Source organism: Poecile atricapillus, chromosome 16, assembly GCF_030490865.1.
Source record: "Poecile atricapillus isolate bPoeAtr1 chromosome 16, bPoeAtr1.hap1, whole genome shotgun sequence".
NCBI classification, from domain to species: domain Eukaryota; kingdom Metazoa; phylum Chordata; class Aves; order Passeriformes; family Paridae; genus Poecile; species Poecile atricapillus.
The window spans coordinates 10,511,335-10,526,186 of record NC_081264.1 but is presented as its reverse complement, the minus strand read 5'-3'; the positions used below and the strand labels follow the sequence as shown (position 1 = coordinate 10,526,186).

At 47.5% G+C, this 14,852-nt stretch overlaps 1 protein-coding gene across 6 annotated transcripts in view; it reads left to right on the top strand.

Moving 5' to 3' along the window:
* PXN (paxillin) overlaps positions 1-14,852 on the top strand; it is a 49,458-nt gene that overhangs the window by 23,174 nt on the left and 11,432 nt on the right. For 5 of the 6 annotated variants that reach the window (XM_058851200.1, XM_058851199.1, XM_058851198.1 and 2 more), the window contains 6 exons: positions 5,107-5,333; positions 5,797-5,912; positions 7,784-7,923; positions 8,296-8,497; positions 8,976-9,111; positions 13,244-14,281. In XM_058851200.1, the coding sequence (XP_058707183.1) occupies positions 5,107-5,333; positions 5,797-5,912; positions 7,784-7,923; positions 8,296-8,497; positions 8,976-9,111; positions 13,244-14,281 (1,859 nt within the window). The remainder of the gene's footprint in view (positions 1-5,106; positions 5,334-5,796; positions 5,913-7,783; positions 7,924-8,295; positions 8,498-8,975; positions 9,112-13,243; positions 14,282-14,852) is intronic. The other variant, XM_058851203.1, reaches the window with a different exon arrangement.

Here is a 14,852-nt window from a genome sequence, read left to right as displayed (position 1 = left end):
TTTTCTTTTTAGTAACTTTACCTAGTTAAGGGGGCTGAGTGCAGCTCAGGTTCCTAGAAAGGGTTGTTGATGTGTGCATCAGTACAGAGAGGCCCCGGTGTTACCCATTGCTGTTGCAGACTGTAGAGCAGCACTGCGATCCCTGGGCTGCTGATCCTGCTCTGTGTCAGACAGACCTGGGCTGTGGGAAGCTGAAGAATGTGCCCCTGGCTGCACAGAGGCTGTTGCTGCTGCAGGATGCTGCATCTGCAGGCCAGCGAGTGCTGACACGCAGCAATGCTGAAGGAGCCTGCCTTGGAGCCCCTGGAATGTTCTCGGCCCACGGAGCTGTGGGCTGAGGAGATAGCACAGGAATGTGCACCAAAGAACTTGCTCTTTTCCGTGCAGCTTGAGCTGGTAAATGGGGCTTAGCCAAAGAATTTGCCCTGCTCTTCCATCTTGCTGCTTTAGTGGTGGAAGGGATATTTTCTGAGTGGTTCAATGCATTGGATATCCATGTCAGAGTTCTTGTCCTGAGCTGTTGAAACAACCAGGAGAACCTTGGCTTTTGCTGCAATGCAGTTGGTATTAAAGGGCTCTTGTACATATCCAACTAATGTGCAGAGTGGTGTGGAGGATCTGTAGACCAGAATCCCAAGGACCTCACAGTTAATAATGATCTTTGGCCAAAGTGAGGAAAGGGAGAGAGGAGCAAACTAATGTCCCTGGACCTCGAGGTGTCTTGGAGTGCTTTATAGTGGCAAAGGTGTCAAATGTGGTATAATTCTTTAACTGTCCCTCAACCACAGGAAAATCTGTGCAGAAAACCCACCTGAGTGCAAACACCAAGGCCCTCCCGTACTGGGGAGGATGTGGTTTGAGTGGCCCTCAGGCCCTAAATGTGATTTCAATCGAGTGTGTGATTTTTGAGTTGCCCAGTGGAGGGGAGGAAGACTGTCCTTCTGTTTCATGTTTTCACACAGCTTTACCTGGTAGTTGGACAGGTTACCTGAGCCTGTGGAGGACCAGCTGTGCACGTGCTGAGGTGCTCTGTGCTGCAGTGCACAGTGAGTTAGGGTTTTATTGGCTGTGTAACTGCTCCAGAGTTGCCATGATAAGCAGGGGTGTCCAGGTTGGTGATGTTTTAGGAGGTATCCCTTTTGTACCCTCCTGAGCAGCACCCTGCTAATGGAGTGGAAAATACAGATTTCTGTATGCACAGCTGAGCCCTACCGAGCCTTTGGACACTCGAGTGATTCTGCTCCATGCACATCTGTGAGCTGATACTTTGTCTGTGGGTTGTTCGTGCCTTGTAGTGGTGAGAGTGGAGAGAGGGGTGATCCTGGGGAGGATCGTTGGTTTGAAGGTCCATTATAACTCTTGTCTGGTTTACTTTACTGCTACAAAATGGTTAAATCTATTCTCTAGAGATAACTAAACCTACGGTCTTCATCCTTGGGAGGTTCTGCCTCCTAGAGCTGTGTCTGTGGTGTTCCAGGGAGTATTTGGGGCAGCGGTAAGGCTGTGCTGAGGTCAGTGTGTGCGCTTGTTCCCGGAGCACTGGCGGTAGCTGCCGTGGGGATGCGCGTCTCCCCGGGGAGGTGCAGCACACGTGGCACCGCCGAGAGTTTCTGTGTGCCTCGAACAGGGACAGAACAGGTGAGGCGAGGGCACTGCCGAGGGTTTCGTGGCTCTGTGGCTGTGAGGGTGTTGGTGGTGCCCTCTGATGGATGGTGCCGGTGGGCACTGGCCCAGTCATTGCCTTGTGCTGGCCCAGCCAGCCGCTTCCTCTGGGTTGTGGGGACTAACAGGCTGATTCACACGTCCTGCAGCGCTGTCCCTCAGGAGTCACCTTGGGCAGAAACGCTTTATTACCCAGTAAATCGATCGAGACTTTAATATTTCTATTTAAGCATTTAATATTCCATTTAAGGAGCGGCCACTGTAGTGAACTCAGTGCTGTGAGGAGAGGTGCAGGCACAGCATCCCTGTCACAGTTCATCAGGTTACAAATGCTGATCCCCTTTGCAAAAGAGAGAGCGATGCGTTTTTTTCCATTAATAAATCTCCCTTTTTTCCCCTCATCTCACATAGGCTTCTGGTAGTTGCACAAATCCTAAATGAATGCACGGTGCTTTGAGACCTCTTGGGATGAAGTGCTTCATGGAAAACAAAATGTTAATCCCTTTGATTAATTTTTGGTTGGGTTTTGAATAATAGCCTCAAGTCAGGCTCTGGACCTTAGAACTCCTTGGGCTGACCTCCAGGGCAGCGTCCTGTGCCTGTGGACTGGGGAGCCGCTTCCCTCTGGCAGGGTGATGTCGGTGAGGTGGGACGGTGCCACTGCCACTTTCACCCTGCCCACGCCGGGGACTTTCTGCTGCTGGTGTTGGGCTCTTTAAACGGGCGCAGTTTCCCATTTCAGCAGAGTTTCAGGGAGCTGTGGTTGCTGATGGGATTGGATCCGGGAACAGCAACGGGGAGGGACGCGAATGGGGAAGACCTTCCCTCTGTGCTGGCTGTGAGCTTGGAGCGGCGGGGGCGCAGGGAAGGGAGCACAGGGGATTGCAGGACTTGGGGGCGAGCAGGCACAAGAAGTCCATCGGGAAAGCGGTGTGTGAGCGCCTTTCCTGGCCCGCCGCCTTGGGGTGGTGCATTCGTGCAGCTGCTTCGGTATCAGTTGTAAAGTTGGAGTTTAGTTTGAGTAACCGAGTGATTTCTCTCCAGCCTTTTCTCCTCCCTCTGCTTTCCGTTCCTCGGCTCTGCCTTGTTTGCTCAAGTCAGGAAGGGGGAGGGTATGGAGAAAGTTAATAATTAATCTTAACTCCTTCACAGCCGTGGGACTCAGTGCTCCTGGTATTTCCAGACCTCCCTTCCTCCGCAGACCTGTAAAAGTGAACGGGTGCGTGTAGCCGAGCTCGCTGTGTGTCACCAGCAAGAGGCAGTGGGTGTCCCATGGCTCAGCGGCACGGAGAGGAGCCCAGGGCAGTTTCCGTGGGTTGAGATGGTTACTGCTGCCGCTCCTGCACCGAGGGGAGGTGGAGGGTGGAAACACGGTGTGCGTCCCCTCTGCAGGGCCGGAGGAGCCCAACACCCTCACGGGATTTTCACTTCCTGGTGGAGTTGGATTTGCCTTTGTCATTGGAGGGGAGAAGCAAAAACCACTCCTTCTCGGCAGGCACTTCTCTGGGAGGTTGTGTGCCTGAAACCTCCAGTCATAGGACTTGCCTGGCTGTAGGAATTGTGGTTCATCGGCAGTTCCCTGGAGGTATGTGCCTTTCACTCTGGAATCCACCAGCTGTTCTTTTGCTTGAAAAGAAGATTCAGTTCATTTTCCCCCAGCTGCGGAATACTTGTCTCCCTTCAGAGAATCTGCTTCTGGGATATTTTGGTCCCTTTAGGAAGATAGAGCCTATGACTTTAATGGTTTGGAGCATCTTTTGAGCTAAATGAAAGGTGTATAGAAATAATTTAACACAGTATTTAATTTACTAATGGCTGTATTGTGCTCTCTGAGTGCAGGACTGCTTATTTTTCTTTCGTGATGCTTTGGTTTTTTTGAAAAGAGTGAATATAAATCATCTTCCTCATCTTGTAGTGTAATAATACTGTCCTCTTCTAATACATTTTCTTGAAGGCATGCTAAGTGCTGCTGTGGAGTGCTGTGCTCAGGATGTGGCTCAGGGCTGGCAGATGCTGCCCGGGGAGCTGTGGGCAGCCATTAGTGCGAGCAGTTGCTCGGTTGCTATTCTGGTGCCACCAGCCAGCTCCGGCTCCTTGTGACCCGTGGGGGACACTGCAGGGTGGCCACGCTCAGGCTGAGCCCCTGTGCCCCAAACCTGAGTGTCAGGTACTGCTGTGTGCAGGAGAAGGGGCCTGCTGAGTCTCTCTGAGGACAGCTGAGTCTGCACAGGGGGATGGGAGATCCAGGGGGGTTCTCAGTGTCCCCTCCTGATTCTGCTGAAGGTGTGTTACTGTTTCCTGGCTGAATTCCACATCTCCAAAGGGACCTGCCAGGTGTGTCCTGGTGCTGTTCCATGGAGAGCACGGATGAACAGTGAACTGTCTCCTTTCTAACAGCCTTGCAGAGGTGTGCAGTGGTGCTGCTCCCCCGTGGAAAGCTGGGCATGTGGCCAGGGAGGCTTTCTTTGTAAAGTGAGCGCAGCGCAGAGCTGCAGGCGCTCACTGGAGTTCCTCTCGCAGGGACTGCAATGGGCTCTGCAGGGTGGGTGCTTGGGCTGGAAGGTCCAGCAGATGAGGATTTGCCTTGAAGTCACCCCAGAGGAATGCACAGTTGGGAGTGGATAGAGGGTACATTTGCAGGGAGAAATCCAGAAAGCTGGGAATGCCTTTTGATGCCTAATCTCTGACAGGACTGTAAGATTTCTGAGAAGTGCTAACTGTGTGATGTGGGACCTCTGCCTGGCATGAGTGATGGTTTCTAGCTGGTGGAAGTTTTCCTTCTCTGGAGGAATTTGTGAGCAGTCTCCACCCATCTAGTTTAGAATTGTTTCCAGAAGAAATGGCGTTTACCTGGCAGCCTCTGGAAACTTGTTAACTGTTTGTATGATGTTCTGAGAAGGATTTTTGTTAGAACTGAAATGCATCCTCCTGCTGCACTGATAGACTGATCTGAACATTTCACGCTTCTTCCACTACTTTGGACTCTGGAGAAAACACCTCCTGAGATCTTGTTTCCTGCAGAAAGCAATGCCTGCGGCCACAGTAAATGACTCTGTGATGATGTGGGGCCTGTAATTAGTCTGTGTCAATATCCTGTTGGAGTAGATCTCTGGACAGGCTTGCCTAGGTTGCACTTCTGGAGGGTGCAGTGAGACTACGGGTTCCTGTTGTTGGGTGTTTTTCCAGTTAAGGCAAAAATCTGAGACTGACACAACTTTCCTGGCTGCTTTGTTACATCTTGGTGTTTTCTTTGTAGTTTGAGTTTGATTGACTCATTCATTCCTGAGCAGCAGTAGTGTTTTTCAGGGCATTCAGTAGATTACCCTAGAAGAAAAGTCCTCCCAAAAACCTTTTGATACAGATACATTGAATGAGAAGAAAGAGACAAAGCTGTAGTCCAGGCTTTTACCATTTTTTGGGATATTTTTTTTTATTTTCCTGCAGACGCCTTGCTGGCAGACCTGGAATCCACCACCTCACATATCTCCAAACGACCAGTATTTCTCACAGAGGAAACTCCTTACTCCTACCCCACTGGAAACCACACGTACCAGGAGATTGCTGTGCCACCCCCGGTGCCCCCACCACCTTCCAACGAGGCCCTGAATGGCACCGTGATCGACCCCTTGGACCAGTGGCAACCCAACACACCCAGATACGGCCACCAGCAGGTGAGTGGGTGGGAGGGTGCTTGTTTTGTGGGTGCAGGATCTCTCAGGAAAGTAAGGAGGAGGGAACAGGAAGAAGCGAGGATGAATTTGGTTATGAACAGAGCAGGGAAATGGGGGGAGGTGGGAGTTTTTATTAGAACTAACTGGTTGGAACAAATGGCAGAAAAGAATTTGAAAGTCATCATCATTGTGCTGACAAAATGGTGGTGTGATGATACTGGTGTTAGTCATCTGTCTTGAGCCTGTGGAAGGCAGACTGGGGGTTTCCAGCACAAAGCTGCAACTCATAGGCAGGTCTGAAGTAAGGGGAAAACTGTTGTTCCTGGTGTAGCTCACCTGATAGAGACTGCCTTTTCTAAAGAGCAGATTTTTTTTTTTTGTTCTGCTGGGCTTTTTTGTGCCCTGTCAATGCATGGGTTTGCAATGCCATAGTGTACATGTTTGTTTTGTATTGTTTCCACAGCCTCAGTCCCAGTCTCCTATATACAGCTCTAGTGCCAAAAGCTCCAGTGCCTCCGTTCCTAGAGACGGGCTCAGCTCTCCTACTCCCCGTGCCAGTGAAGAGGAACACGTCTACAGGTACCTGTCCCTTACAAAAGATAAGCCTGACTCACAACTTGAGCCTGCTGAGGGTCAAGCTGCCTTCTCTAAGTGGAAACAAACACCGCTCCCTGTGTGTGTTACATTTCTTTGTGTCAGTTTTGATTGCCTCTTTTGTAACATGCCACTGTAACTTTCATACTCACTTCAAACTTTGACCTGGCCCTTCAGCTTGCTCAGCTGCAGGAGGTTAAGGGTCCATCAGACACAGCAGGATCTGGATTGTGTTGTGAAGGATATGATCCAGACACAAGTGACAAATCCACCCCCCTGTTAAACAGCACAAAAGTTCTTCAGGAGGTGGATGGCCTTTGGGTTATTTTTCCCTGGGAACTCAGTACTTGTGGCCTGGGGGGATGTGCAGAGACTTGAGTTTTCAGGTAAATTCAGACTTCTTAAAACTTCCATCTCAGTAGGTGATTGATAGATAACAAGTTTACACTTGCAAAGGCAACTGCTCTCACAGAGGTTGAGGGAGTTGCCTGCACAGTAGGGCAGACCTTTCTGCTGACATAGGGATGAGTGATGCAGAGGCTGTCAGAATTTCATCCAAGGCACCTTTTTACACTTTGGAGACTGGTGTTTCTTTGGAGTCATGATCTAACCATGCCAGCTCTTTTTGCTGAGCAGGAGGTTGCTTCCAACCAGAACCAACTCTGGGTAGAGCTCAGCTCCTCTCTGGGCAGCCTAGCCAGAGATGGCCCAATGGAGATGGTAATTGCAATTTTTTCAGATGACTGCATGCAATTAGTATCAAATAAAGGTAATTACAGCCATAAGTCATCTTGAACAAGGGTCTGGCATGGCTTGGTTCTGGCGTGAGTTGTTGCTGGTGTGTTGGTTCGGTGTGAAGTATCTCCTCAGATTGCAGTTATGCATTTTGTTTTTCAACCTAAAGGGAAGGATAATTTTCCTTATGGAATTCATAATTGTCACTGGTGTCAGAGTCCTTAACCTGCTAGATGCTAACTTTTTGAGCATAACGTGGTCCTGTGCACAAGGCAGAAGTTCACATTTTGGATTTGGAAAGTATCTTTATTTGATAAAATAAGAACCTCTAGAGCATTAAAAGTTATTTCTTCATTTGTAAAACCAGGAGAAAAAAATGTTCCTGCCATTGACAATGGAAAGACTGTTACTACAGTGCAACTGCTATAAAAATAACTGCATTGATGTGAAGTTCTGCTTTGGAAAAGTTTGCAGTTCTGCATGGTAAATTATATCACCCATATAAGACTAGCAGTAATTACAGCCAGTGCTTTATACATGCATGTGTATTTAACACAGTAGAAAATAATAGCAAGTTACTTTCTTATAAATTGATTAGAGTTCCCCAAATTAAAGGTGTGAGGACTTGGGGAGACCTTGAGTGTTGCAAGAGGCTATGACATATCCTACTGCTTCTCAGTTTCTGCTACTAACCTGAGGTTTGTGCTTTGCCTCTCTCTCCAGTCTGTGCTAGCCCTGCATTCCCTCACTCAGGGAGGAGGATGTTACTGCTTGGTGTGGTGTCAGCAGAAACAAGTCATTTTCCCGTATGTGAGCTAATGGTTCTGCTGCTGTTCTGTGCATTTTGAATCTACAGACAGTTAACTCTTTCATACAGGGCTGGGCAGCACACAGTCCTAAAATCAGAGGCCCTGTCCATCAATGCTATTTTTGTAATTTACAAGAATAGCAGTGGCTGTTTAGTCGTGTCACAAACCACGTATCTTCTTAACCCTCAGAGCTAAAAGCATCAGCCTGAAAAGATGACAGCACATGTGTGAGCTTAGGGAACCTAATGAGTTCCTCTCCATCCTTCTGCTGTATCTTGATGCAGAAATTTCACATTTCCCTTTTATCTTCAGTTTCCCAAACAAGCAGAAGTCTGCAGAACCATCTCCCACAATGACCAGCTCCTCTCTGGGCAGCAACCTCTCAGAACTGGACAGACTCCTTTTGGAACTGAATGCTGTTCAACATACTCCTGCCAGTGGCTTCACAACAGGTAAGGAATAGGAATTTGGGATGAGTTGATAATTTAATTCTCAGAATAGTAGCTTGCTTTTTCTTTCCAACATCCTTAGTGAGGGAGACCTCTGCATCCCTTAATCAAAGATTCACTTAGTAAGGGTGGGATCTCTTGAGGTCTGAGGTGCAGCACCCTGCTCAAAGCAAGGCAAACTTCAAAACTGCCTCTAACTAAAGTTTCAAAGTTAGTTTAGGTTGCTCAGGCCCATGCACTGTTAAGTTTTTAATATCCTCAAAGATGGATGTTCCACAAGATTTCTGGACAATGTTTTGTACTTGTCTGCAAATACTATATGTGTGTGCATGGAATGGGGCTCTGAATGGCTCTTTTCTGCTCCCCTTTCTTCAGATGAGGCTGGCAGAAGCCCATCACTGCCCAATGTGGCTGGCCCTCACTATGTTGTCCCAGAGAACAGCAGCTCAGGGGGAGGGAAGGCTGCACCCCCGACAAAAGAAAAGCCAAAGCGAAATGGTGCACGTGGGATTGAAGATGTGCGTCCCAGTGTGGAGAGCCTGCTGGATGAGCTGGAGAGCTCTGTGCCAAGTCCAGTGTGAGTAATGTTTTGATGGTTGAAGGCTTGGGTGGGATGGGCTCCTGGGGGAATGATGCCTGTAGTGTAGGGGCAGATGCTGCAGGAGAGTGATGGATGGAAGATGGGCGTTGTCTAAAGGGTCAGAAGTCAGGCCGGTGCATGAAGATGCTGGTGCTTTTTAATCTGCTTCTGGATGGAAAAATGCGTAAGTCATCCATAAGTGGTGGACTGTTCAAGGTCAAATTTACAGGTGACCACAAATACCCCTGTCTGACAAATATTCAGGCATCATCTGTGTCTTAGCAGATGAGATGTGTGTGTACACAAGAGGCAGGGTCTGAATGTGTCAGGGAAGCTGGGCCAGGTTTGGCCCTGCTGATGAACCTCTTTATGCTCTGCTTACTTGGGGGAACAGTGGGACTTCCAGTCTAGGAGTGCCCTCCCAGGTTTAAACACACTGTTTTTAAAATTTCATTTTATTTTTTCCCCTGGCCAGGCCTGCAATCACTGTGAGCCAGGGTGAGGTGAGCAGCCCCCAGCGTGTCACCGCCAGTCAGCAGCAGACCCGAATTTCTGCTTCTTCAGCTACACGAGAGCTGGATGAGCTGATGGCATCTCTCTCTGACTTTAAGGTACCCTGTCATGACAGCTCATTGCTTCATCTTGTCCCTACCCACCTCAGTCTCTCTTGCCTGTTAACCACGTTTGCTGACCTTGGCTGGTCTCCAGAATGCCTCCTTTACCTCTCACATTTGCTCTGATAAACTTCCTGTGGTGTATTCGTGCTTTCTGAGTGGCACTGTAGGTGTCCTTGACTGCTATAAATTCTCATCACTGGCAGGGCAAGGCAGTTCTGGGCTCTGTTTTTCCTTCAATTCTGCAGTTTGTCTGTTTGCCAAAGATAATGAGCTTTGTTACTGCTCAGTACAGAGTGAATTATTTTGCTGTGCTACAACTTAATGAGAAGGAGAGAGGCATGGGACACTACTCTGCTTACTGACAGAGACCAGGCCCTTCTGTTCTGTGGGATGACTCTCCTCTCTGGAGTGTGTTTTTACCCTGATGTGCTTTCCCAGAGGAGAATGGATATTCCAGGCATGTGGCGTGAGCACTGAAGCCTTTACATCAGACAGAAGGAGATTTCAAAGGTTTTATCTTAAAACAAAATCTCTTATTCAACTCAAAATGGGATTAAAGTTTGAGGGTTTTTTGCCCCTTTTTATGGGGGCAAAGGATGGCAAATACTATTCAGTGTCAGCATATATACTTGAATAATTTTTTCTTATTCATGTGGGTATGTTATCAATCCTGCACTAGATGATGAACTGTGGAAGTTGTTTTCATGAGATTTTATTTACCCATAGTCATAGCAAAATGAAAAATATTTTCTCATTTTTTAGTTTCAGCTGCTTTGCTTACAGTCTTACTGAACTATTGACTTGGATTTGTTCTGAGAGAGGTAGAGAAAGCAAATACACTGGATAATCTCTTTGTTAGGTTTGCCTTTTTTACAAACATACTTGCTTTCTAATCCTAAATCAGTTCCTATTTCTGTTTTATCCCTGTATGGAAGGTTCTGCTGGATGCTTGAGATTTCTTGTCTGTGCTGAACTCCAACCCCTCCTAGATGACGTTAGGTGGGGCAGCCAGAGCTGAGCAATGTTTTGTGAGGAGAGGTACAGAACATGCAGTGACAGCTTTACTGTTTGCTGTTCTTTCTGTGCTTGGTGGGTCCCATGGATGTCACAATGCCCAGAGTTGTGACAAGTATGTGAGTTCAGAACCCAGCAAATATATTCTGAGAAGCTTCACTTGCCTTGTGCTTGCTGGAATGGAATTCAGTCTGCCATTCCTGGCACATGCACCTAAATCGGTGAGAATCTGGGAGTTCCTCAGTGTTTTCTCTAGACTTACTGTAGTGTGTGTTTAGTCAACTGCAAATATTGACACCTTAGTGTTGCTTTTTTTCTCCTTCTGAGGTCCTAGGGTGTAGTGCAGGATAGCCACAAGCTCTGTTCAGCCTGCTTGAAGCACTGCAGTGTTGTGAAGCTGGAGAGAGTTCCCCCTTGTGCTTCTGGCGTTCCCTGTCCTGCTCCTTCCATGTGCTGTGGGAGCTGAGCGCTATGGCCTTGTGCCCCTGCTGCTTTTATCAGGAAACAAGCTCAGGGTGTGGCACAGCCTTTGCTCCCAGGTGAGCTCTTGGCAACTGAGAATGACCTTGCCCAGCACAGGTTTCTTTAGAAGATACAGGGAGAGGACATTTTTAAGTGTGGGTGATCCAGTACTTTGCACTCCTGAGAAGAAGCTTTGGAATCTCCAGTAAAACCTGTGTGACAGAGATGAGCTGCTGTGACTAACACACCACCTGCCTCCCTGGCTTAGTTTTCAGCTGACCTCAGAGATCAAATTGAAATGCAGCATGATTTTAAGATTTGGGCTTTATTAAGCACAGGACTGGTATTTTTGTGAGGCATTGAGCTCATCTGTGCCTAAACATTCTTCTTGGAGCACAAGTAACATGGCTTCTGTGATCATTTCCCTTTTGTTAATGATGTCATTGACTGTTTTTAAGTTACTTTCCTTTTTTACTGTCCTCCAGGTTGCTTCATTTTCCCTTCAGTTCTTTTTGTTTGGTTACACCTCTTCTGGTAGGGTGGTGTGAACTTGGCTGTAAAAATGTGTTCTAGTCTGTACCAGTGTCGGAATATAAGGGAGACAAAGGGAGTCCTTGCAAAGGTGGAATATGAAAGGCTGCTCTTTGAGTGTCAGACCTGTGTGTAACTGCAGGAAATAGGATAAAAAACCCAAATGTGATGTGTAATTAGTTGGAGGTAGTAGAAATTGCAATAGATGGGGGTGGGAGGAGCAGAGGGCACTGTTGCTCGATTTGCCTTGTACCCCAGAGTAAAAGGTGATGATGCATTACCATTTTATCATATTTTGCTCACCCCAATTTGTTGCCCCTTCTTTTTGCGTACAGAATCAATTTGATTTTGGTTATCTGGTTCATCGGTCATCAGGCATTGAGATTACTTAATGCACTTGTTTTTTTACCCTCTGCCATTTCTGTGTAATGTGATGCCTGCATACTGCATAGCTGGATGCTTGTAGTTAACTGTTCTGTTACTGTTGAGTGCTCACCCATTGCTCTTATTTTGGAGTCAGTATGGTTTCAATATGTTGAAAATACTGACGATTGAGCAAAACGTTACTCTTACCTTGAAAATTACTGACTTCATTTTAGGAAGTCTGGAAACCAAGTGTGAAGCACAACATCAAACCAGGTTACTTTCACAGGTGTAACCAGCTTAAGCAAAATACAGGGAGAGGGCACTCTTGGGAAATTCTCTCATTTTAATATACTTGCTAGTCATTTCCTTTCAGCTGGCTGGTCACAGTAGCCTGGCTATGCTACTTGAGGGGAAGAGCAGTCTGTAATGAAATTGGGTCTCTTACTGCTCTCTCCTTTCTGAGAACAGTCTCCTTGTAGCACTGCTCATGCGACTTTGCAAGCGTGTGCATGTGTGCCAGCTCCTGGCCCCTCAGCATGGTAGGAGCTCAGGTCAGCTGAAGGTTGTTAATCTTCCATTTACTGACAAGTTTTGTGCATGTTCTGGTTAATTATATAATTTTTTTCATAATAGATATCTCAGAAAGCTAAGTGGAGACTGAGATAGCATACATGGGGCTTAGAAAGTTATGTTCTCCTCCACCTCAGAGCATAAGCATCTGACTTCTTTAGGCTCCTCTGGAAAATATGACTAAGAGTCAGAGCAGGTCTTGATAGCTCCTTGGATTTGGAAATCCTTTGTGGATACATTTCTAAAACTGAGAAGGCACAGTCTTGGTGTTGGGTTGACCTGCTGTGTGAGCTGTTCTGAGTCTCCCTTTCTAAGAAAAAGGAGTAGTACCACTTTGTCTCCTAGAGTTTAGTAAGGAACCACTGGAAGTGGGGGAAGAAGAACCCATGATCTTTTGTTTTAAAAGACCCTGTAAGTCAAGGAAAACCAAAACCTCTGTATTAATTATTCTTTTTAGAATGTTCCTTGGATCAAAATTAATACTGATTTTATTACAATGTCAGTGTGTAGTCTTTGGCCTAAGGGGAAGAGGCTAATCTGCCACCTAAGCAATGCTCACAAGGGCATGGAGTGACTGACAGGCTCGTATAGATTCAGTGTGTGTCACTTCCAAGGTGAGATTAGTGATTGAATAGAACAAAGCCCATGTCATCTGCTCTTGCTGTGAATGCCCTGAAGCTTTGTTTTCACTGCCATGAACTCAGCCAACTGGAGCATTTTATTAGTGTATCAAGAAGAAAATGTCATGCTTTGTTCTATTAATTGATTGAATTTTTTTGCAGCTTTGGAATATAAAATTTACATGTCTGACTGTGAGTAAGTTAACATGACCTTTATTCACAGTTGAGACACTCCTGGGTTTGAAGCTGGCTTCCCAGTGGTGGCCATGCCATGCCCCCAGCGCAGCTGCAGGTGACAGTGAGCTGTCACTGAGGAGGAGGGCCCAGGAAAAGGATCCCAGTGGCTGTAGAACTTGTGAAGATTGGTACAATGTCATATTGGTTCTGTTCTTTGGTGTCTCATTTTTCTTCCTTACTCTTGGAAGTAAGGATTTGGGTCAATGTGGCTTTTTGATTTGGAAGTCATGATTCTTACAATGCTTAATTCTGTGCCTTTTTTTCCTTTTCCTTATCTCTGTCATTATCTTTTTCTCTCTTTATTCCTTCTATCTCTTTTTTTGCAGACTAGTTCCACTATGTCTCTGATTTCTGAATCGTCCCTAGAACCGGTTCCCAGTTCAGCAAATGCAGACTCCAGCAACACTCCTCACAGTTTAGCAGTGCTGTCCCATTCCAAACACCCTTCTGCAAGTCACAGTGGGGACTCGACAGTGCCGACATCTGTCCCCTCAGCAGACCCCTGCATTGAGGACTGCAGTGACCCTGCAGTTCTGTCTTTGTCAGGGCATCCTGCTGCCCCTCCACCTGTGCCCCGTTTAGCACAAACTGTCCCTGTGCCCCCACCACGGAGCTCCTCTGGTTATGCTGCTCGAGGGGAGCAGGTGGCCTCTGCAGGTTTAGTTCAGCTGAACAGGAAGCCTGACTCTTCCAGAAATACTTCCCAGGCTGCACCAGCTTCCAGTGTGGAGCTTCTCTGTAGATCTGCTAATGTGGAGGCACGGGGCTTAGGGTATGACATGGCAAAAGAGACTGAGAAGGAACACAGAACTGACCCCAAAATCTCAAGTGTACCCGTTTCAAATGCTTTGAAGGGGCAGATACCCAAGGAGCTGCATCAGCAGGGAGTACTCAGGGACAACTCAGGTCTTTCCTCCCAGGGCAGAAGTGTGGAAACAGCTTTAGATGAGCTGTGGGCCCTGGAGCTGCCTGCACATGTGCCAGAGGTGCATGCAAAGAGTGACAGTGTTATGGATTCTGTTAATGAACCTCCTGTTGTTGCCCTGGATCGGTGGGATGTCTTTCCAGACACTAAAAACCAGTTGGGCTTTGTCGTGGAGCAAGGACAGGAGCTAAAAGCTGAAGTGCCACATGAAACCAAGGTACATCACTGTCCTGATGTGGGCAAGAAGAGGCAGGGCAGAGACAGAACTCTTAGGAAGGCAGGTACTGCTAACATGAACAAGGCCAGAGGAGACCAGGAAAATGAGCAGTTCAGAAGCTCTGCAGTGACTCCAGAATCTCCAGAAAACTTTGGGAAGGCTGAATGGGATCTGCCATGTGTCTCCAAACCACCCGTTGAGAGGATTTCTGCGTCAGGCCAGGCAGGCACTGAGTGAATGCAGGAGTAGGGCAAGTCCTAGCCAGGACTGTTCTGCCAGCACACTAACAGTGTGTGTGTGTGCAGTGAGTGTGCCTGGGCCCACCCCACTAACAGCACGAGCTCTAGCGGTGTCACTGACAGCTGCATGTCACAGGGCTTCACAGCCCCCACCTTTATCTTGTGGTCTCTCCTGCATGTGGCTCAGCAGCACAGAATGTGGCAGTTTGTAGGGAATTCCTTGTGAGATGGGCTTTTGTTCCCTAACTGGGGTAAGGCTCAGTCCACAGAGACCTCCAAAAAGCTGAAAGGGCTGTTTTATGCTACTGATTGGGATGGCAGCTCCTCTGCCTACCTTTTTAGGTCTCATTACTGAAGCTGTTAGTGTTCCTTTCCGTGCTGGAAGTACACTTAGTGCACCAGACATCTCTGAACAAGAGTCTTGTGCCTGTCAAGGGCAAACACAGAGAGGCAGCTCTCTGCCCTTGTGATGCTGAGGTTTCTGTAATGCTCAGTGGAGTGCTCATGCTGCACCTCCTATCTTGGCTTCCTGCTGGTTAATCTTTCCCTTCCTT